The sequence below is a fragment of the Rhineura floridana genome, chromosome 19 (assembly GCF_030035675.1).
Source record: "Rhineura floridana isolate rRhiFlo1 chromosome 19, rRhiFlo1.hap2, whole genome shotgun sequence".
NCBI lineage: Eukaryota > Metazoa > Chordata > Lepidosauria > Squamata > Rhineuridae > Rhineura > Rhineura floridana.
The window spans coordinates 19,487,517-19,511,235 of record NC_084498.1 but is presented as its reverse complement, the minus strand read 5'-3'; the positions used below and the strand labels follow the sequence as shown (position 1 = coordinate 19,511,235).

At 44.6% G+C, this 23,719-nt stretch overlaps 1 protein-coding gene across 3 annotated transcripts in view; it reads left to right on the top strand.

Annotated features, from left to right (window-relative positions):
• Positions 1-23,719, top strand: part of LOC133373490 (septin-2) — a 481,091-nt gene that overhangs the window by 41,046 nt on the left and 416,326 nt on the right. For 2 of the 3 annotated variants that reach the window (XM_061603306.1, XM_061603308.1), the window contains exons 12-13: positions 13,723-13,814; positions 22,299-23,299. In XM_061603306.1, coding sequence (XP_061459290.1) covers positions 13,723-13,791 — 69 coding nt within the window. In that variant the 3' untranslated portion in view covers positions 13,792-13,814; positions 22,299-23,299. Of the gene's footprint in view, positions 1-13,722; positions 13,815-22,298; positions 23,300-23,719 lie in introns of those variants that run through there. The other variant, XM_061603307.1, reaches the window with a different exon arrangement.

The following is a 23,719-nucleotide window of genomic DNA, read 5'->3' as shown; positions in this document are numbered from 1 at the left end:
TTTATTTCTAAAATCCATAAACTCCAGATCTTTTTCCAATTCCACATTTGTTCCAATCTCCAGGACTTGTATCTTCCCTTTATTTTTTCTTTTCTCATCTCTGATCTCATTCTCCTCTCTCACAGGATCCCCTAATTCTTTAAGCTCCTGCGTCATTTTGCTCAGTTCAATTTTCAGCTCCTTGCTACCCTGTCGCAGGGTTTGTTTCGTTATCTCAATCTCATCCATTATTTTCTGAAACATAATTACTTCCAGATTCTCAGCCACTTTCTTGATTGCCATTTTTAAAACCACGAAAACAAAGCAAAACAAAAATAAAGAAGAACCACTTCTTATTTCAGCAACAATTGGGTTAATATTCCAGGCTTGATGACATCACAGTATAAACAGAGCAACCTGCCTTATCTCTCTATGTTCAAGAATGCAAAACAAATTTAGTTCCCAGCATCAAAACAGTTAGTGGCGTCGTGAAGAAGCAGATTCGTCAAAATAAAATAGACCAAAAAGAGAATAGTCCCAGACAATATAATATTCCTCGGAATAGAAATCAGGAATAGAAATCCCTCTTCTGTTTATTATCTTTAGAATGCACTTCCAGGACAGCTTTTTGCGACAGAAACAGAGATAAGCTGTTAATTTCGTGAATAACAGAGAAGAGCTATATCTCACCCAGAAGTTGTCCAAAGCCGATCAATCTGACAAATCTCCTTTTGCTGCAACAATTTAAACCAAGTAAAAAAAATAATAGAAAGAAGGGTGCTTGCCTGTTAGTCCGTTCTCTCTTTAAAGAAAAGATAAACGTATCGCTTAAGCAGATAGAGCTTGTTAGGAAGTCCGTCCGGCATTGTTGGCTGGACCTTATCTCATAAATTAATGAAATCCAGTCCTCCCAACAAAAACAGGCTTTTGAGGTTGATCTCTACGTTTCTCCCTGCCCGGGAGAAATTTCATCAGTCAAAAAAAAAATGTTCTGACTGATTTATATCTGAATAAGCTTCTTTTGAGGCGGGAGCCCGTCCCAAAAGCAGGCACAAGCGAAGTCACCCTTCCCGGAAGTCACTGCTGGCTGCTTCTAACCGACGCAGCCTTTTATCTGTCCCCTGCCTTGTCTCATATAAATAAATCGTTTCGTCCATGTTGAAAGCTAGCATGTCAGGGGAAAAGGGCTTGGAGTCTTGATTTATTTCTGATATGCTAGTTTTCTGTGTGTAGGAATCCTTCTCGCCCTCTCCCACCCACCCACCCAACAAGATAGGGGAACATTTTTATCACACGAGCCTCAGCTTGGCAAGGATAAAGTGGTAAATATAGGTTTGCCCACCTATTGTGAGAACTAGGTCTCAGCCAGGTTTGTTAATAGTTGGTTTTGAGTAAAGTTGACCTGCAGTTAATCAGCAGGGGAGCCTTTGTTTGTATCTACAGTTTTATTAGGGTTTTCACATCTTTGCGATAAAACAGGACAGTTCCCCTCCCTCCCTCTGTCCACATGCTTCCGCTTTTTTTAGCGGCACTGTTTTCATTTCTGATGTTCAGCTCTTTGCCCTGTTGCACTGTGCTCACGCTCACACGCTCAGATAAGGGTTGGAAAATGGACATGGACTGCCTTCAAGTCGATCCCCACTTATGACAACCCTATGAATAGGGTTTTCATGGTAAGCAGTATTCAGAGGGGGTTTACTATTGCCTCCCTCTGAGGCTAGTCCTCCCCAGCTGGCGAGGGCCTGCTCAGCTTGCCACAGCTGCACAAGCCAGCCCCATCCTTGGCCGCAACTGCCAGCTGGGGGGGGGGCAACTGGGCTCCTTGGGACTATGCAGCTTGCCCACAGGTGGCAGGGCACGTAACCTCTGAGCCACTCACTGTGGGGGTGATCTTTACCTGGCCCTTGACACCCAGGAGACCCGAGGTGGGATTTGAACTCACAGACTCTGGACTCCCAGCCAGGCTCTCCTGCCCACTGAAATGAATGTCAATTCTGTGTTGGCATTCCAGAGTAACAACCGTTAAGCTGGAGGCATTTCCTTCCCTGCGTTGCGCCTCCCACTTCTTCATGTTGCGGGGATTTCTTGATGAAGAGTTCCAGCAATGCGCCCCAAGTCTCTTGGATGCTTGGCCTTCAGTGCAGTTTATGGAGCAGCGTTTTCTCAAATGGGCTGCTGGTTTCAGGAGGTCATGTTGGGGACGCCTTTGCAAACTGGAAGAGTGTTGGCTCTTGCCTTCCTTCCAGGCCACGAAGTGTCCCCCGAACAACTTAATCTTTGTTTCTGTTCCATTTCATCCCACCGTTCCCGGAAGTTGCTCAGGTGACACAGCTGGTATTTCCTTCCCTCCTCTCCTGTCCTTGCACCAGCCCTGTGAGGCAGATTAGGCTGAGACCGGCCCATGGAACCCATGGAACTTCATGGTTGACAGAGGAGTCGAACCCAAATATCCCTGGCTCTAATCCAACACTCTAACCGCTACACCACTTTGGCTGTCCACGTGAAGGGGTGTCAAGGCTGCTTCTGGAGTGTGACATTTTTGTGGACTTCTTGGCAGGTCTTTGCCAAGAGTTCGAGTTTTGGATGGTGTCTTCAGGGGAAGGGCCGCAGCTCAGTGGTAGAACCTCCGCCTTGCAGGCAGAAGTTCCCAGGTTCAATCCCTGGCATCTCCAAGTAAGGCTGAGAGACCCCCTTGTCTGAAGCCCTGGAGAGTTTGTTGCCCATCAGGGTAGGCACTACTGAGGTACATTGACTACGGGTCTGACTCGGTATAAGGCAGTTTCCCATCTTCCTGCATGTGTTATTCTTATTATTTATTTATTTACCACATTCATACCCTGCCTTTCTTTTCGTGATAGAAACCCACGGCGGCTTACATATGGTTCCCAGGCGGTCTCCCATCCAGGCACTGACCAGACCTCACCCTGCTTAGCTTCAGCAGGGTGCTGGCTTCATGTGCCTTCAGACCATAGCCTGGGACTATTTTGATCCTTTAACTTGGCAGAACATAGCGATTCCCGGCTTAACCTGCCTTGCAAGATGCTATAATAATATTGATGTTGCCTCTCTTCTTTCACTCTGAGTTTCCCTTTTCTAGGGTGTTTGCTAACTGTCAGCGAAATAAAAATGAAGGGTAGCAAGCTGCTCCTCCTCTTCCATCTTGAATGCTCCGGAATGCATTTCCAGGAATCTCTCTTGTCAAGTATAAAGTGTACAGTGAAATATGATGAGCATCTCATTTCTGAATAGCGCGCACTGAATGTGCAAATGCAGAATGTTTGATCCTGCAAGGGGCCCTGCTTCACCTGGTGGCCAGCCAATGCGTGAATGCATCAGCCCCCCACCCGTGGCTTATCCCCAACATCTGACATGTTCAGAGGTACATTTTAGTACATCCAAAAGAGTGTTCTTTAAGGAAGGGATTAAGTGACCTCCTCCGTCCCTTAGTTTTGCATTTATATCTTGTGTGCATGTTTGAAGGCTTTTCGCTCTCTTTGGAGAGCGAGCTCCTTGCGAAGCGGGCCTGCTTCATACAGCTGCCCTTTCAAGTTGCAAAGGATTAGGCGGAAATTGCAGGAAAACAAATGTGTGTTAAATTTCTACTGTCTGGTCATTTCTGTTAAGGAACGAAGAGGCTTTGCTTAGCCTTGTGCAGATAAAGTGACACGGAATCTCTTTATCTCCAAAGCAGTCTGTTGGAGGAGTTGAGCTGGGGGGGTTAGGGGGCAAGGCAGAGGAAATGGGCTTGCATTCTTTGGCCTTTGCTGAGAAGACAAACATCAGTTTCCCTCTCTGTTTTTACATTCTGAGCAGTCATGCTGCTTGAAGTTCTTTCTGTTTTGCAAGGTTTACATAACCTGGGCCTGGGGGAGGTAGGCTTGGGGAGGTGCCAGATTCACCATTATCAAGACATCACTTTTGCTAAATAATCATTCTGGATTTTTATCAACAGACACTGTCCTTGGCTGGTTGGAGCCATTAATCTCCTGCCTGCTTTCTTCAACTGCATTGCAAAACTGTTTCTGACATGTGTGGATTGATTCTTTTGTTTTTTGCTTTTCCGCCGGCAGCTGGCTTCTGTTTTCTGAGCTGCTATTTTATATTTCTCCAGATGCAAAACTAGTTGTCTTGGCAAAGCATAATGCTGTTCACAGAAAGAGAGAATGAGCGGCTTATCTATCCTCCCGTGGATCTCAGGGTGTTGGATTCGACAGCCTTCTGGGCCCCTTCCGACTCTATGATTCCATGATCAAACACATGTCTCTTTTACCTTCCGATAGTCACTTTAAGAAGGAAGGGTGTATTTGAGCTTTGCTTAGAAATATGACAGATTGTGTCTCTTACATTTAGGAACTTAGGAAGCTGCCTTATATTGAGTCAGACTCACTGGTCCATCTAGTTCAATGTTGTCTACACTGACTGGCAGCAGCTCTCTGGGGTTTCAGACAGGGAGTCATTCCCAGCTCTACCCAGAGATGCTGGGGATTGAACCTGGGACCTTCTGCATGCGAAGCAGATGCACTACCACTGAGCGACGCCCCTTTCACGGCCTTGTAGCCCACCTTTTTATTTATTATTACATTTATATCCCACCTTTCCTCCAAGGAGCTCCACTGAGCTACAGCCCTTATACTGAGTTAGACTCCCAATTTCCATCAGCCCCAGTTGGCGTGGCCGGTGGTCAGGGATGATGATGGAAACTGCAATCTAGCAACATTTGGAGAAGGTTGAACTAGTAGGGGGGCAGCCATCATGGTGCCCGCCAGACGTTCTTGGACTACAACTCCCATCAACCCTCGGCAGCATGTCAAATGGGAAGTGATTATGGGAGTTGTAGTCCAAGCACATCTGGCTGCCCCTGAACTGGAACAAAAAGTCTCAAAAGCCAGTGCTGGAGGACATGGCCCTTTAGCGCTGAGATCAGAAGGCTGGCCTTCCTTTCCCCTGCTCGGCATGTATACATTTGGCTCAAATCGTTTGATTTCTTTCTCTGTGCTGCGTCTTTTGTCGACTTCTTAAAATGATCAACGGCGTGGAAAATAACTGGTGTTCTAAAGCAGCACAGAGCAGCTTGTCACGAAACTATGTTTAGTTAGCTATAAACATATTCTGTAAATTCAGCATGCATGACTGGATAGCGTGCGTGCCAACTTTTCCCCATTCGGCCTGTCCATATCCCAGTTTTAGGAACCTTGCTTTTTTGATAATACACATTATTTATTAATTTATTAAATGTATTAGTCACCCATCTGGCTGGCTGTCCAGCCACTCTGGATGATGTACAAAATAAAAACATACAAATACGTTAAAACATTAAAAATCTCAACAATAATAATAAAACCTATCCCACCCCAAAAGCCTGCCTGAAGAGCCGTTATTAAACAGAAACAAGCGCAAGTCTACACTGCTGTCAGGAAGCCACAAGGGGGCGTTGTGTGGTACAGGCTGGGCCACTGCGGACTCCCCGAGGGCTGATAAATATGTAGATAATGTAGGAATTTGGAAAGGCAGAAGATAATATTTAACACGAAGCAGTAAACAGAGCAGGGCCGCAAATATAAAAGTTCAACATGCGGTGAAATTTTTCATCCTTAGAGAAATTAGCACTGATGGAAGATGACTATCAGAGGAGTAACTGGCCACATTCATGCCATGCATTTATTCCACTGTTATTCCAATTCTCAGAGTTCTCTGGAAAGAGGGACTGACTCTTAAACCACTTGGGCAATTGTAGCTCTGTGGGAGGAGTAGGACTCTCCTAACATCTTTCAGCACCCATCACAAACTACCCTTCCCAGGATTCTTTGGGGGAAACCATGATTGTTTAAAGTGGGATAATGAATGTATGGTGTGAATGTGGCCACTGTGTCAGGCTATCTGTATACTATAGAGTAAATCACATTTAAAGCATGTGGCTTCCCCTAAAGAATCATGGTAACTGTACTTTGCTAAGGGTGCTGGGAATTGCAGTTCTGTGAGGGAAACTATAGTTCCCAGGATTCTTTGGGGGAAGCCATGTACTTCACTGTTAAAACAGACCCTGATCTTCAAGTTAGCTTAGGATGGTGCTGTTTTAGCAAGTTAGGTGCTTGCTTTTTGAAACTGAGTTGATGGTTGCCATTTGATAACATTGATAGTGGTATAAAGCATTCATGCCACAACTGACCCGGTACAACGAATGGTGCAGCTAGTTTCTTTTTCTTGTGTTTGCGTTAATGAGAGATGCTGATTTGGTTCTGCCATTCAGGATTTGAGGTCAAGAAAGGACATTGCTACATGTGAGGAGCACGTGCAGAATGAGACTTTGGCGATCAGAAGCTAACTGACCTCCCAAACCTGGGAGACTGTAGCCCCTTCCATGCGTTCAGCAGAGGGTGTATGGCTGTGAATTGTGCAGGGGCAATGGGCACCCTCTGGCTGTGCCACCCCAGCCTTCTTACAGAGTTGCGCACACGTACAGGGACAGCGGAAGCTGCTTTATAGCACGTCAGACCATTTGTCCATCTAGCTCAGTAGTGTCTACACTGACTGGCAGCAGCTCTCCAGCGTTTTAGACAAGGAGTCTCTCCCAGCTGTACCCGCAGATGCCGGGGGACTGAACTTGGGAAGGCAGATTTCGGCTGAACATCGGGAACCGTTGGAGCGATATGACAGTGGAACCAATGACCTAGAGAGGTGGTGGGCTCTCCAACTCTGGAGGCATTCAAGAGGCAGCTGGACAGCCACCATCGGGTAGGCTTTAAGTTGGATTCCTGCATTGAGCAGGGGGTTGGACTCAATGTTATAGACCCCTTCCAACTCTACAATTCTATCATTCTGTGACCTATTGCATGCAGAGAAGATGGTCTACCATTGAGTTACTGTTCTTCATATGTGAGTCTGTGGCAGAAACTCTCACGAGCTGAAGCCAGAGGTCTTTCCCAGTCTGCTCCCTAACACGCCTTATGCCTACACATGTTCAAAGAACCCATGAGAAGGGCTTCTAACTTAGCAGCGATCCGCTTCTGCTCAAAAGCTGCCAGGGAGGGAGGAGGGAAAACGGAGTCCCACGGCAGACCCGCTGTCTGTCTTGTGCCTCCTCGTTTGTCTGTCTTCCAGGACAGGGATGGACAATCTTGTTTTTGACCCTGAGGGCTGCATTCTCCCTTGGCCCCACTTTCCAGGGGCAACCTGCCAGTAGCGGATGTGGCCCAAAGTGGGTGTGGCCACCCCACACTTGTGTCCCCCCTCTCCTTAACTGATTGTTGCCATTGCTGCAGTCAAAACGGACAAGGCCTTTGGGGAGGTGGGGGATGGGAAGCAAAGTTTTGATGCCTCGATCAGGTCCCTGGTCCTGGAAATTAGCCACCTCTGTCCCATAGTGACCGTCCGATTGCCTCTGGGAAGCCCAACGGAGGACACGAATACGGGAGCAGCCGCGAGTGTTCAGTGGCATGCTACCTCTGATTACTTGGAAGTACAGGGCAAAAATGTCAACCTCCATATTAGTTCTCATGCCGTGATGGCACTTTTTTCTACGAGAACCAGTGTGGTCAGAGTGTCGGACTGGATCCTGGGAGACCAGCTTTCAAATCCCTGCTTGACCATGAAGCTCACTGGGTGGCATAGGCTGAGAGACCGTGACTGGCCCTAACATACCTTACAGGGTTGTTGTAAGGATAAAATCAGGAGGGGGAGAACCATGTTTGTACGCCACCTGGAGCTCCTAGGAGGAAAAGTAGGACCATAGAACAGTAGAGTTGGAAGGGGCCTATAAGGCCATTGAGTCCAATCCACTGCTCGATGCAAGAATCCAAGTTAAATCATACCCGACAGGTGGCCATCCAGCTGCCTCTTGCATGCAACAGATAATAGGGATTCAGAGGGATCCTCACATTGCAGCAGTACGTGCAACGGAAAGGCACTCTCAGTCACCCTCTCATCTGTTGGTCTCTACCCTTTTCTATATGCAGGCTGTTAACTCCCCTGCCACCTCCCCAAAGAGAGCTTGCTATCAGAGGGGTGAGGCGGTAAGGAGACTGGGTGAATGAAAACACTTGAAAAATAAGTGGGCATGATCCAGCCTTTATGGTTGGCAGCAGTGCAGCACAGGTACCTAGCAGTGTGTCAGACCCCTTGCTAGATCAGCCCGAAGGGGTTTGGAGCACACCAAGGGGAATGATCCGAAAAGTGGCTGATTCAGAGTTCTTAGATTTCCCCCTGCCCCCAACTGGTTATTTTTCATACTTTCCCAATTCTTTTTCATTTTTTTTACATACATACATACATGTAAATGTACTGCCTTCAAGTCGATGCCGACTTATGGCGACCCTATGAATAGGGTTTTCATGAGGCTGAGAGGCAGTGACTGGCCCAAGGTCACCCAGTGAGCTTCATGGCTATGTGGGGATTCGAACCCTGGTCTCCCAGGTTGCAGTCCAACACCTTAACCACTATACTACACTGGCTATCTATCTATCTATTTGTCTGTCTGTCTGTCTGTCTGTCTGCCTATCTATCAATGTACATTTATTTATTTATTTATTTATTTATACCCCGCCCTTCCTTCCAGCAGGAGCCCATTTTAGTCCTTTATTGTTCAGCTTGTTCTAAATACAAAGAGTTAAAAAAAAAAGCTGTCCATAAATAGCAGGGACGCAGCAGCTTGTCACACTTGAAGAATGCAGCTTTTTTGGTGGCCAAAGAAATCCCATGGAAAAAGAAAAAGTTTCCTGCAGGAGATTTGAAAAAAAAAAAATCATTAAGACTGGTTTCTGATTGCGTGTGTGCTTTCCCCCCTCTTTTTTGGCGTGTGTGCAGCCAGATTAGTGGCTAGTTAAAAATACCTTGAATACCAAAGAGTGCATTTAGCATCGTGGGAACATCTTTCGTTTGCTGGCTTCTCTGCGGCCCTGAAACTCTCTTGGTCCTTCACCCTACAATCCGCGGCTGGATTTTATTAGTTAAGAGGTGGCTATTTCTGTCCCTCTCTTCGTTTTCGTTGGCTGAGTGGCTGGCTGGCTCTGTAGTGATCCTGGTGTGCCTCCTGCCCTTTCCTTTTGTCCATGGTAGGACCCACGTGGCCTGCTGGAGGAGCCTTTAAGGCTCACAGTTGTGTTGGAGACCTAGTCAAAGCAATGCCTTCTGATAAACAGCTGTTTATACCTCTCTGTATAAGACTGGAGATGTATATGGTTTATCAGAATGTTTTATTATACATTCATATAGTCCCATTCAGTCGGATTGGACCAAGATGGAGGTGTGAAAATTGGAGGGAGAAATATCAATAGTTTAAGATATACAGACGATACCGTACTGCTAGCAGAAACCAGTCATGATTTGAAACGAATGCTGATGAAAGTTAAAGAGGAAAGCACAAAAGCAGGACTGCAGCTGAACGTCAAGACTAAAGTAATGAGAACAGAAGATTTATGTTATTTTAAAGTTGACAATGAGGACATTGAACTTGCCAAGGATTATCAATACCTCGGCACAGTCATTAACCAAAATGGAGACAATAGTTAAGAAATTAGAAGGCGGTTAGGACTGGGGAGGGCAGCTCTGAGAGAACTAGAAAAGGTCCTCAGATGTAAAGATGTATCACTGAACACTAAAGTCAGGATCATTCAGACCATGGTATTCCCGATCTCTATGTACGGATGTGAAAGCTGGACAGTGAAAAATCAACTCATTTGAAATGTGGTGTTGGAGGAGGGCTTTGCTCATACCATGGACCATGAAAAAGACAAATAATTGGGTGTTAGAACAAATTAAACCAGAACTGTCACTAGAAGCTAAAATGACGAAACTGAGGTTATCGTACTTTGGACACATCATGAGAACACATGATTCACTCGAAAAGACAATAATGCTGGGAAAAACAGAAGGGAGTAGGACAAGAGGAAGGCCAAACAAGAGATGGATTGATTGCATAAAGAAAGCCGCAGACCTGAACCTACAAGATCGAAACAGGGCGGTTCACGACAGATGCTATTGGAGGTCGCTGATTCCTAGAGTTCCTAGACTTGAAGGCACATAACAACAACATAGTCCCATTATTGCACAAGTCAAGGGGAAGGGCCATAGCTCAGTGGTGGAGCATCTGCTCTGCATCCCAGAGGTCCTAGGTTCAATCCCTGGCATCTACAGGACAGGTTGGGAAAAACTCCCTGCTGGAAATCCTGGAGAGTCGCTGCCAGTCAGCGTGTAAACAATACTGAGTTAGACGTACCGTCTGCCTTGGTTTGAGGCAGCTCCCTGGGTTCCCATGAGTGTCTACCTGCACTCAGGTGATGACAGGTATGCGGTCCTTAACACATCGTTGGCTGCTCTTGCATGGTGTGTGTCTGTGTGTGGCTGGCTTGCCACTCCTGACAAGTTCCTCTCTCTTGCCACTCCGCTGGTGCTTTCTGTTGTTTATGTTTTGTAATGAATGAATGTTAAATTGATTGACTGATTTTAAAATTTTATTTTCATGATTTGTAAGCTGCCTAAACTAACTGTCTCCTGGGCAGATAGCAATCCAAGTTATGAAAGCAGTCGACAAGAACTCTAAAAATGACAATAAAACACACAGACAACTAACAATTAAAACCAGCAACAGCAGAATGCCTGAGAGCTAAAAACACTGAAGATCTATAAAAAGATCTTGAAACACCTTGGAAAAGGCTATTCACCTGGTGCCAAAAAGTCTGTCCGGGGAAAGCATCTTTTTGGCACCTGCTGAAGACCTTCCTCTTTCAACAAGTCTTTTAAGTTTGCATCTTTTTCAGAATTGCTTTTTAAGATGTTTTTAAAGATGTTTTAAAAAATATCTTAATATGTTTTATAGATGTTTGAGTATTGTTTTTAATTTTTAGTTGTTTGTTTGCTGCCCTGGGCTCCTTCTGGAAGGAAGGGCAGGACAGAAATATAACGATAACAACAATAATTCCACAATCGAATGCCAAAAGGGTTTCTTCTCTGTAGCTGCCCACCATATCTCTCTTAAGAAACTAAGAAGCTGCCTTATACGAGTCAGACCCTTGGTCCATCTAGCTCAGTATTGTCTACGCTGACTGGCAGCAGCTGTCCAGGGTTTCAGGTGGGAACGTTCACAGCCCTACCTTGAGATGCCAAGGATGGAACCTGGAGCCTTCTGCATGCAAGGCAGAGGCTCTACCAGCTGAGCTGCGCCTTCTTCTTAACCTGGCACCTTCTGATCTCATTTGTTGGAGACACTCTGAGAAGGACCTCCGTGTCGACTTTAAATCCTGGTGGATTAAGTGCTCTTTTTGCAGCCTTTTCCCCCCCTTTTCCAATAAGTTGAAGCAAGCGTGCTTGCATGTGGATGATTGACCTTGCTCTTTTTACTTGGCTAGGAGGGGAGGGGAAAAGGAGCTCATTTTCTGCCCTGAATATTTTTAAGGGGCTCTCTTTGTAAAAGTAAATATCACAAGGCAGAAGCCCTTCAGTTCTTTCCACGGAATCCAGAGCAAGCTGTCTGCCTCGAAACGCTTCTACCGTCGCTGCTGAGCGAAAGGGTTTTAAAGATCTTCTCAGTTTAGAGTATTGGAAATAACTGCTGGTCTCCAAAGGAACATTTTATTCAAGAGGATTCATTAAATGCAACCTTACTAGTGGGAGCTGAAATTCATCTATTATATATGTGTATACCTCAGCCTTCCCTCAACCCTCGGTACCTTCCAGATGTTTTGAACCACAACTCCCATCAGCCACAGTCAGCAAGGGCTATTGGGGGTGGGCAAAGACCATGTACAGTGGCCTTGAGCCCCTTGGAGAAAGGGTGGCCTTTGGCTGGGGCTGGCTCCAGGTTTGAGGAGGACCTAGTCAAAGTGCCTTCCTCTGCCTGTGAGCTCTGGCAATCTCATCTGGTAGTGATGGGCGGTGGCAGCGCCAAGTGGCTGAAACTAGATGTCATTTTCATTTCCCATAATGCCCCAGTGGAGTATTTTTAGAGCATTGTGGGAAACGTGGATGGTAGCTACTATCCAGCTGCATGGAAGATTTTTTTAAAAATAAAAAAATAAAAACACCCTCTCTTCAACTACTTTGGGGGGGGTGAGGCTGTGAAAAGAGCAATTAATCCACCAGGATTTAAAGTCCGCACTGAGGTCATTCATAGGGTGTCTCCACAAAATGAGCCCAGAGAAGATATCAGTTGTGGTTGGTTCTAGTCACCATTCACTGAAAGGCTTGAATATTTTGTTGTGGTATAAAAAAGATATGGAGCATTGCTATAACCGAAAAGATCACGCATAACTTAAGAGTCATACATGCCTTCCACGCAGTTTGGTGGAACTTTATTTTGTGCGTCAATACCAATAATCTGTAAGATTGATTTTCAACAGTTTCTGTGGAAATTTGGACCTGTAGACTCCTCGGTTTTTATGTATTTCACTGTTCGTATAGCTAGCTGTCTTAACTATATCATCCCTTTGTTTTTTTTTTCTCTGTCCTTGGAGTGCACTCAATGGCAGAGGTTCCCAGACTGTGGTCCCTGGACCATCAGTGGTCCATGAGCTTCATGGAGGTGGTCTGCAGCATGTTTGCATTAATGAATTCTATGGAATTCAAATTGCAATACAATAAAATACCATGTAAGCAATAAAAGAAGTAATAAAAATGAAATTTAAAACCTTACAGCATTTAGCACAGCGCATTACGATTGTTACAGCAGATAGAAAAATCATTAAGTGGTCCATGAAGATCCTGAGCAACTTTCAAGGCGTCCGTGGGGGAAAAAGTTTGGGAACCACCGCTCTGTGGTATATAAGATCAGTTCCCCAGAACTGTTAAATTGTTGTGTTTTTTATACAGTTATTTATTTAGCTTTTTTTTTTTTTTTTGGCTGGCTTGTTTGCACTGTGTAAAATTCAATGAAAAAAACACCAACACTCTGCCTGTTGAGGCTCTAGCAGCAGCCTGGGGATGCCAGGTGCTAATGTTGCAGGCCTGATTTTAAATATATAAATGAAAAGGTCGATAGTCCTATTGATTAGACAGTGTAAGAGGCCTTCTCTGGGTTGCATTCAACTAAGACCTCCTTGGAGCAGACCCATTGAAATGAATGAACCTAACTTAAATCAAGTCCATTAACTTCAGTGGGTCTACTCTGAATAGGACTCGCATTGAATACCACCCTCTATTTCCTGTTCCTATAAATGTCGTGGGAAGAGACGGAAATTCTTGGCCTCTTCTCCCATGAATTCTACTGCCGGTTTATATTTTTTAATGTATTTATATCCTAATCGTTTATGAGTTATAACCAAAGTAGCTTATAAAAATAACAAAACGAGAAATTACAGCATGTTTGGAGATTTAGTACTTTTTTTAAACAAAGCCATCACAATCAAATGCAAGAAGTGACAACAGCAGGATAAGGGCACACAACCCCAACCTGTCCCTGCCCCATATTCTGTCTGTCGTCCTCTGTCTCTGCTTTTGTTATGACGTGCCTTAGATCAGGCTGTGTGACTCGCTAGTTGACCAACCCGCTAGTTCAGAGATGAGGAGTCTATGGCCCTCCAGATGTTGCTGGATGACAGCTGTTGACCGTGCAGGGTATGGGTTTGATGAGGGCCGATGTCCAACAACATTTGCAGGGCCAAAGGTCTCCCATCCGTACACTTGTTAAAAACCTGTGCCCTAGTAGATAAAGGGGAGGCAACCCTCAGATGAAAAACTAAGAGAGAAGTTGAACTTGCATTTGTTTTAATTGCACTGGACATCTTAAATTCATTTCCCCCTCCCTCTTCCATACAGTTGCGTCGCATGCAGGAGATGATTGCGCAGATGCAAGCACAGATGAGGCTGAAGCCTGGCGACGAATAAGGCCACTCACCAGGCTGCTGACGGTAGGTGTCTTTTCCAGAGCTTGGAAAAGTTACTTTTTTTGAACTACAACTCCCATCAGCCCCTGCCAGCATGCCCACTGGATTGGGCTGATGGGAGTTGTAGTTCAAACAAGTAATTTTTCCAAGCTCTGGTCTTTTCATATTTCAGAGGTCTTGGCTGTAAAAGTGCTTGCTGGTGTCTCTTTTCAGGGAAAAAAAAAAGAAATGGAAAAAAGGGGGAAGAGGGGGTATAGCTCCTTGGCAAATGAATGCGCAACAGCCATAAGCGTGCAGAGGAATGACCGAACTGGCGGTTTTGTGCAGATGAGAAAACCAAAAGAGTGCAATCAGATTAAATTCCATCTTTCTGAAATAAATGAATTTGGGTATATGGTACCTTTGACCCTCAGGGGCATCATGCTACGTCTGCAGCTTGGCAGGAACGAGTCGTGCCTGAAGGCCTCTTCCGGCTTCAGAAAGGTCCCCTTCTCAAGCTTTCCCCCTAAACTACAGTGTGATGTTTGTTGCTACTGTTGCCAAATACTTAAAAGGATTCTTTTTTTAAGACACCAGCTTTGGTCTGCTGGAATGTTAAGCCTCAGTAAAATAGTTTATATTCTACCTTATGACTGTGTGTTAAGCTGCCACCATTCCAGCTCTTAAGTTAGGAGTTTTTTGCTGCCGTTACTTGAACCTTTGCTTTTCCTGTTTGTGTTAAAAACACACACACACACACCTTTATGTTGTTGTTGAAAGCTAGTTACAAACCACTTTCAGAAAGCCAGTTTTGCAAGTTCACCATGAGCTGAATAGATTATGCAATTCAAGAATGCTTGAGTTTTTTGTTCAGATTGGATTTGAATGTAGCTTGGCAGCAGCAATGGTATTAACTTCACCAAAATGACACCTATAGGGTTCTCTCCATTTGCCAAGACAATACAGCAAGAGAGAGGTTAAATGTAATAGGATTCATGGAACACAAATGAAGAGCGACGAGGGGGAACTGGGCTTCATGAAAGAAGGTACGAAGATTGAAAGCATCCATCTACTTGGGCCACTGATGGACCTTCATGAACTCTTCCAGTCTCAGAGCTATTTGCAGACTCTGTCTTTGCTTTTACTTTTAAAAATTGAAAAGCTTTTTTCTACTATCATGGGGAGCACAAACATGCTTTTAAACATAAAGCAAGAATCATTTTTTCAGTTGGAAAACCAGACTCATCTGTTTATGAGTTGCAGCCAGGAAGTAGTTAAGGATCAGCTGGAATTCTGCCTGACAGGCTCTTTATACACAGTCGTATAATAGAAAGTTTAGAAAGGCAAGTGGTATTTCTGAGGGTTCTGTTGGGAATCTTAGGGAGTCTAGTCTGTGCACATCGGACCAAGGAATCTGTGGCAATGCTTTCTTTTTAGATTGTGGGCTATTTAGGAGTCCTTGTGAGGTCTTTTACTTGAAGAAAAAGCTACAAGAGGTCTTAAAATACTAACAAATTTATTATGGCATACACTTTTGTGTACTCAGGTTCACTTCATCAGATATGGTCCCCTTCTTGCATCTGATAAAAGTGGGTTCTAGTCCACAAAAGCTTATATTGTAATAATTATTGTAATTAGGCTATTTTTCTCCTTGCAACAGATTAATGCTTCTCAGAGCAGACCCTGGAAGAAACTTTTCAGTAGCCTTTTTCGTCCGTTTTAGGAAAACAGCCTCTTTCCTTGCTATCTTCAAGTGACCCCTACTATTGAGATGTCCATTCAGAGCTATACCACAATACCAAAGTGAGGAACCCCACATTCCCTTGTGGGAAAAAAACAAAACAAAACCAACAGTTGAGTGTGAAATTGTCCAGAATATTATTGATGGATGGATACCAAACTTCTACCTTCAGAATTTGCAATAGGAAGTCAGGATGAAGGTCATCCAAGGCCATGTTGGAACGGCCTTAGCTTATGCTCTTTTAGGGGAGGGATGTGGAGCTTGTGGCCCACCAGCTGTTGCTGGACTCCATCTCCCATCATCCCCCAGCCAGCACAGCCAATAGGCAGGGATGATGGGAGTAGTCATCCAGCAGTATCCGAAGGGCCACCCTTTTCATAAACCTATGGACGGACCCGATTTTAGCTTGCTAAGCAAAGCCATGAGCCTGGTGTTCCTCACCATGGTGGGCTCTCCCATGCTGTGCAAGTGTGCGCACATGCTCTGATGTGTGTGTTTATGTATGCACATAATGTGGCCCCTGGGGGTTTACAGTGGGGCAATGTGGCCCTTGGATTGCAAAGCGTTAGCCACCCCAGCATATAGTTCTGGTGTAGCATGGAATTCTTGGCTGGCACTCAGGGGCAGGCAAACCTCTTTTGGTCACTTCCAGGCAGATGGTAGTGTTGCGCGTCTCTTCTCCTTCCCTTCAGCCACCGCTTTTTTCCTCCTTGATTGTTAAGCTTGGCTTCCCTGGTGACATCGCCCTGGCACCCAAAAGCAGGGCCCAGCATTTAATCCGCGCCCTGCCACCCCCCCTCGGAACCACTCCCTGAATTTTCCAACAGACCACAGTTGCTCCCAACTTAGAGGAATGGTGGCATTTCTCTTCTGTTCGCATCAAAGCCAGCACTTTGAATTGGGCCCAGTTTTCTTTTTTGAAATGTGCACATCCGTCATGAATGCACAGGTGGGGAACCTTAGCCCCAAGGGCCAAACGTGGCTCTCCAAACCTCTGTATCTGGCCCTTGGGACTCCCACTATACCTTGCTACCCCCCTCCGGGCCACATCCCTACCGGCCTTGCTTCATACCCTCCTTGAGTGCTTTTGCCTAGTGGGACATCCCCTTGAACTCTGATTGTGCTACTTGGGTTGTCTGGCTGGAGGATTGGGAGCGGTGTTCGAGTGCACATAGAAACTAGCTTGCTGTGCAAAGGTGTCATCTGCATACATTGCCCTGCATAAGTATCAGCACAGACAAGATTGGGATGATTACCTGGGAGCCCATCATCCAGCCCCCCCAAAAACTCTGCCGTCTCTGCTCAGTGCAGCAGAGTATCAAGCTGGCAGCCGGTTGGTTTCCGTCTCTTTCTCAACTCCACAGGCGTAACTTTTCCTTGGCAGCGGATTCCAATAAAACAGTCCAAGAGACTCTTTTTTTTTGAGTTTGCAAAATTAGACCCGACGGTTTATGTTATTATAACTCATGGCTTCTCAATCTGCCTGTGTTGCAGAAATAGCTGCTGTAAGGTGATAGAGATGGCTTTCTGATTTTCTTTCCGGAAATGGGAATAGCAACATAAATCTGTCTCCCCACCTCCCCAGCCTGCTTTAAGAAAAATGGCAAAGAGTATATCCCACATCACAAAACAAGTAAAACCTGCAATGTTGGATTGTTTTCATATTCTAGACCAGCCTTTGGGTCCCCAGATGTTGCTGAACTACAATTCCCATTAACCCCAGCCAGCATGGCCAAGGGTCAGGAATGATGGGAATTGTAGTCCAGCAACATCTGGGGACCCAAAAGTTGGGAAAGGCTGCTGTAGGCCACACCTTGCCCTATACATTTAAAGCACTGTGGTGCCATTTTAAAGAGTCATGGCTTCCCTCAAAGAATCCTGGGAACTGTCATTTGTTAAGGGTGCTGAGCATTGTTAGGAGAGTCCCCTGTTTCCCTCACAGAACTACAGTTCCCAGAGTGGTTTATCAATCCTCCTTCCCATCATGTGTCTCCAATGCGATAGTAAGAATGGAAGCTTAAAATAAAGTGGTGGCTAAAACTCCAGTTCTCACCTGTAGGCTTGGCTCCCTTAGTACTCTCTGACACCTTTCAATCGTCCTGGCACAAGTCGGTGATTAAGAAAGTGTCATCTCTCGGCTTTTCGCCTGCCAACATTTACAACTTAGGATATGTTAAAGCATGGTCAGCTATGTCCCAACACATAATGGTCATAGAACTGCAAACCCAACTATCTCTGTCATCTAGCAAGCTCGATACCATCACCTTTTCCAGGGGCTTCGCCCGTGCTCAATACCTTAGTAACCTCCTTATTGCCAGACATAGAAGAGCTTTTACCATGGCGAGATTCAACGTGATGCCGTCAGCTTTACTTGAGGGTAGGTTTTGTGGGGTCCCACGCTCGGATAGGCTGTGCCCATGTGGAACTGGAGAAACTGAGACAATATCCCATGTCTTTTTATACTGTACTTTCTACCAAGATATCCGCACTTGCAGCATTACTCCTATCATTCAATCGATACCTGGCCGTGACTCATTATACTATACAAGACATTTACTGCAAGATCGCCACCCTCAGATTACATACATCGTTGCTAAGTTCTGCGCCACAGCAATTATAATTCGTAGAACACTGCTAAATCAAAATTCTATATAAAGAGTATCGACACTGGTTTTAATTTGTTTTAAAAAATGGTTTTAACTGTATGATGATTTTGTATTGGCCATCGGCCGCGATAAATAAAATAAAAAAATCCTCCTTCCCAGAGAACTCTGGGAATTGTAGCTCTGTGAGGGGAAGAAGAGGCTCCTAGCAACAACTCCCATCAGCCCCAGCCAGCATAGCCAATAGTCAGGGACGATGGAGGCTGCAGTCCAGATATATTAGGAGGACACCAGTTTGACAAAGGATGGGACAGAGTCAAGAATTTTAAACCCTGCAAGCGTTCGACAGCTAACTCATTCCTCCTGCCTTGTAATATTCCTGCATAACAATGGAAGAGTAAAAAGTGTGTGTGTGTGTGAGAAGTCTTCAGCTCCTCCTGTATAACTTACCACACTATCACATCTTGCTTTTAAAACCATTAGTCATGCTCCCGACAAGCCCATTACAAAGGGCTGAAAAAGCAGCCCACTCCCTACCATAATGGATACGTGGGATTTTAAAAGGAAAATATGTGTGGCGTCACCGTAGCAACCAGACTTTAATCATGGTCTGATGCCAAGCTGATGTGATGAGGAAAGTCTTCCGGGGAGGGGTGGGAGGGAGGATGCATTTGTGCCTGTCGCTTCTGACAGCTGGAATGTGAAGCTTAGGCAGGCTTCGAACCCCTTTTGGAGCAATCACCTTGCTGAGGCCTGCAGGATGTTTTGCTAACCAAGGCTGGATGAGCTGCCCCTCTGCTTTGGCTCCCCTGCCTTGCCAGCCTGTCGGCTTTGTTGCGTCTGCAGAAAAAGTGTTGCGATTTGCCCCGATTGGGTTCACTTGCTGCTTGAAGTTTGCCCCGCCTTTTTTGATTGTCAACGATGAAATAATGAAAAATGCTCATTCTTTTATGCTTCGTGCAGATTTAAAGGCTTGTGGCTTCTACATCTCCCTTTTCTTTTTAAAGAGGGAGATTCTTTTGGGTGTCGTATGGGTCCTTGGACTACTTGGATTACACTCACATTGCAGCCACTGCGTGTTCCCTTCTGGCTGGAGCATCCATTTTCTCCTTAGTTCGTTAGTCTCCTTTGCATCCTGCCTTTCCTCTGTGAAGCCAAGACTCTGTACAACAGACTGTCATTTTGTATTCTCAGCAGCCTTCTAGGGTAGGCTTATGAGAACAGCCTGCTGGATCAGGCCAGTGGTCCATCTGGTCTAGCATCTGTTTTCACAGTGGCCAACCAGATGCCGCAATGGGAACATAGGAATATTGGAAGCTACCTTATACCGAATGAGACAGTTGGTGCATCTAGCTCAGTATTGTCTACACTGACTGGCAGCAGCTCTCCAGGATTTCAGGCAGTAGTGTCTCCCAGCCCTAGCTGGAGATGCCGAGGTTTGAAGCTGGGCCTACACACAGAGAGAGAGAGAGAGAGAGGAGAGAGAGAGAGAGAGAGAGAGACCTGCCCAATAAATCAAGGACATTGGCTTGCACGATTCCTAGGGATACTTCAGAAATTCTTCTCACCTGAAAGTCACACAGGATTTTAAAGTCACATAGAAAGCTGCATTAGACTGAACCTACGAGGGAGCTAAATTCTGGTTAGAATTGTCAATGTTTTCACTGCTGTCATTCCTCCGGGATGCCTGTGTGCATGATCCTGTTTCATGATATCCAGAAATAACAAGGATTTGTGTATGCATCTGTGTTTTTTAGGTTTATTCATTTTCAATGTTTATACCTCACCCTTTAGATCAAATTATTTCCAAGGAACCATGCAAGAGATGATTTACAACCCAAAGCGGTTAACTTAGTGGAGGAGCGGCCAAGAGAGGTTGGGGGAGATATGTTAACAGCCTCTCCATTGTCGCTGGTTGAAAGTAGGGGTGGGGATTCAATTCAGTTCGCATTCAAAGCTGGATCTATCAAATCTGCATTTTCCAAAACAATATGTGAACTGAAACACAGCCATCCTTGGAAATTCGCGTATGTCCAGATTTTGCAATGCAGCCCTACAACCAAACAGTGTTTACAAAAATACCTATATTAGGGGAGCATGGGCATAAAAATGACAGTATTAGTTATAATATACAGAATGCATTATATTAGGAGAAACTGCTTGCAAAAATGTGCGGATTGGTCAAAACCGCATACAGAAATGAATTTATCAGGAGAAATTTGCAGTAAAATGCAGAAGAATTTTCATGAGGATTTAAAAAAAAGAATCACAAATTGCTGCAGAAATGTGGGGAACTGAATTTCAGATTGAAAAAATGAGAAACTGAGAGAACTGAAATTGACCGATACTTCCATCCTTAGTTTACATTTTATTTATCTGCATACTGCTATTTCATTTAAAACAAAATCAAAACTGTTTACAATGAATAAAAAGCGTACAGTAAAAACTGTTACAAATACATTAAAAACGAAGATCGGCTACTGCAAAAAGGCATCTTCTTAATTGCACTTTCAAAGTTCCAGGTGGGCTGGGTGGGAGGGCTACAGCTCTGCTGGTCCAATGGCAGACACACATAACACCTCTCTCCCCCCCCCCGCCCGACCTAATTCCCTTGCCAAAGATCTCGGGAGTCAGATTCCTCTGTCCTTTTCAGCTACTGCCTTCTTTTTCAATTAGGTTACAGTGCCTAACCTAGCACAACTGGCGCTTTTTAGAGAAACTGGAAAAACAAGATGCTAGATTGTGTCTAATAAAATATAATCTGTCCCGGAGCAAACGTCAGTAGCATTTTCTTAATTTTAGTCTGCTCCCGGTGAACTGACAGAGCAGGCTTTTTCAGGTTGCTTCCTCCCTTCCACCCCCTTTTTGGATCTGTGTGGTGCCCAGATGCAAAAAAGGGCTGGATTAACAATCATCCTACATAAGCTGCAGGGAAGTACCCGCACCAAAACCGGTATCCTGCGCAACAGTGTCATTATCTGAGAGTCTTCCAGTGTTGGAGGTTACGGTGTCTGCTTTTGAATTTACTGAAGAAATTCAGGAAGGGTAGGGGGTCTTCCCTCATCCTAGGGTTGTTTCCTTGCTTCTTTGATTTTTTGTATTTTAATGTATTATCGTTTGAATTCCTTGGAATGCAAATTGTAATGCAATAAAATACAATTTAAGAAATCAAAGAAGCAATGAAAAGACAGAAGCATCTAGCACAGCACATTGCAATGGCTACAACGGGCAGAAAAACCATAAAGCTGCTCCGCCTTGACCACCAGCAATTTTCAAGTGATCCATCGGGGGGGGGGGGGAGGATTTGGAACCACTAGCTTAGTACATTTGAGAGTTCTGTAGCCAAAGGAATTTGGAAACTGAGCTATGGACCTCTGACACACATCCCACTTCTGCTGTGAATTGCTACGGATGCACCTGGGGACTTCAGGCAAGCCATTCACTTTTTGCCTCTGCTCACCTTCTGCAACGTGGGGGTAATAATACTGATCTAACTTACAGGACCACAATAAGAAAAGGCACGTGGAGTGCTTGGAACCATTGAAAGCATTATCTAAATTGGGGGCTGGGGGACTTGTAGCCTGTGAGATGTTGCTGGGCGACAACTCCCACCATCATCCTGAGCGGGGGGCTGGTGGACTCCCCAACTTCCAGCAATGTCTTGGAGGCTGTAGGTTCCCCATCCCTAGGGATAACTGAATCTGACAATTTGTTTCTTATTTTCCTGGTTTTATTTATTTATTTATTTAATTTGTATCCCACCCCTCCTCCCAGCAGGAGCCCAGGGCGGCAAACAAAGCACTAAAACACTTTAAAACATCATAAAAACAGATCTTTAAAACAAAACAGCATTAAAAACATTTTTAAAAAGAACCTTAAAAAAGGGTTAAAAACATTATTTTAAGTTGAGCTCTCCACATTTCTGTATCAGTTTGATTTAAAAAAAAAAAAGTCTCCATGAACATTCATCACTTCTCCTAATATACACGTTTTTTTTGGGGGGGGGTTAAGTTTGCCTGACATACATATTTTTGGAAGCTTAGCATTTTTATATGCTCTTGTTATGAATATAATGCATTTTTGTAATTCAGAGAAGTGTGGGGAGTGAAACTGTGTCTGTGTGTTTTATACAAAGTAATCTGCCTTTCTTCTAAACTCTCTTACATTCCCCCCATTTCCTTTCAGAGATTACCCGATGCTCTTAAAATGGCTCAGTGCTTTATTTGAATCTGAACGAGGACACTAGTGAAACGCCAATGGATTGCGCATGGATGCAGAGCAGGATGCAACAAGGAACAGCCACAAGTCTTGAAGATTATATTGGAAAGCAGCCTCTTCCTCCCCCTCCCCCCAAATATGTACCTCTCCTTAATCATGTTCCTTATGTCACCCTGTTGGTAATAATGTGCTCATGCTTATAATGTGGGACCTGTTTTCCTTCTCTCTGTCTCTTTTTTTAACCCAAAAGCTAATATACCATGCTATATGTAGTTGGCTTTGACAGTAGGTTGATGGTTTGTTTTTTTTAAGCTAGGATAACTTGATAACTTTTTTGTACCTTTCTTACTTAAAGACTCGGTGAACTGTTTGCCATAAATGTCTCTGATTTGCACCCTGTCCTAGCTATGTTTCCGTTAGACATTGTAGAACCATTATGTAGCTTGTTGCCAGTTTGGAATGGGCTTCTCTCATTGCTTGTTAACATTAAAAAAAAGTCTGTCTCTGTAAGCCAGCCTTCACCAACGTAGCCCGCTCCAGCTGTTTTCGACTGTGACTCCTATCATGATGTCCGAAACATCTGAAGCAGGCTAGGTTGGTGAAGGCTGCTGTGACCTGCACTTTGGCTCTCTGGGGTAGAATTCTCTTTGGTGCTTCCTTTTTTATTTTTTTAAAAGAAATAAATGGTACAGAACACTAAAGTTACATCATATCAGTGATGGGAGAGGATTGGACATTACCCACGATGCCTTAAAATCATGAAAGTGTCTTAACATGCCAAATATTCCCGGAGGCCTCGTGAAAGATCCGTTTTGAATATTCAAGTATTGACGAGCAACCTTTTCTATTGGAGCGTTTTTTCGTTTTTTTCCTCGGTTGAAAAAACAATGGTATGTTTGCAGTCATTTTATATGTATCATGACACTAAACGTCCCTTACAATTTTGTAATAAATGGAATAGACATGATGAAAAAAAAAGTGTGTGGTTTTTAATCTTTTTGTTTGAAATCGCTAGCAACATAAGTGGGCCGAATATTATATAGACCTTTGGCCCTCCAGATGTTGCTGAACTACAACTCCCATCATTTCTGACTATTGGCCATGCTGACTGGGGCTGATAAGAAATTAAGAAGAGCCTGCTGGATCAAACCAGTGGCCCATCGAGTCCAGCATCCTGTTCGTGCAGGAGCCAACCAGATGCCCAAGGGAAGCCCATGAGAGTTAGAATTCAACAACATCTGGAGGGCCACAAACTAACTTCTCCCATTTTAGAGCAATGCAATTTTCTTTTCATGCAGGGGTGGAGCCTTTTCCTCTTCCACAATTCATGTAGCTGGGGAGGGTAGATCATCCTCTCCCTCCCAATTAGACTTGGGGGTGGGGGAAAA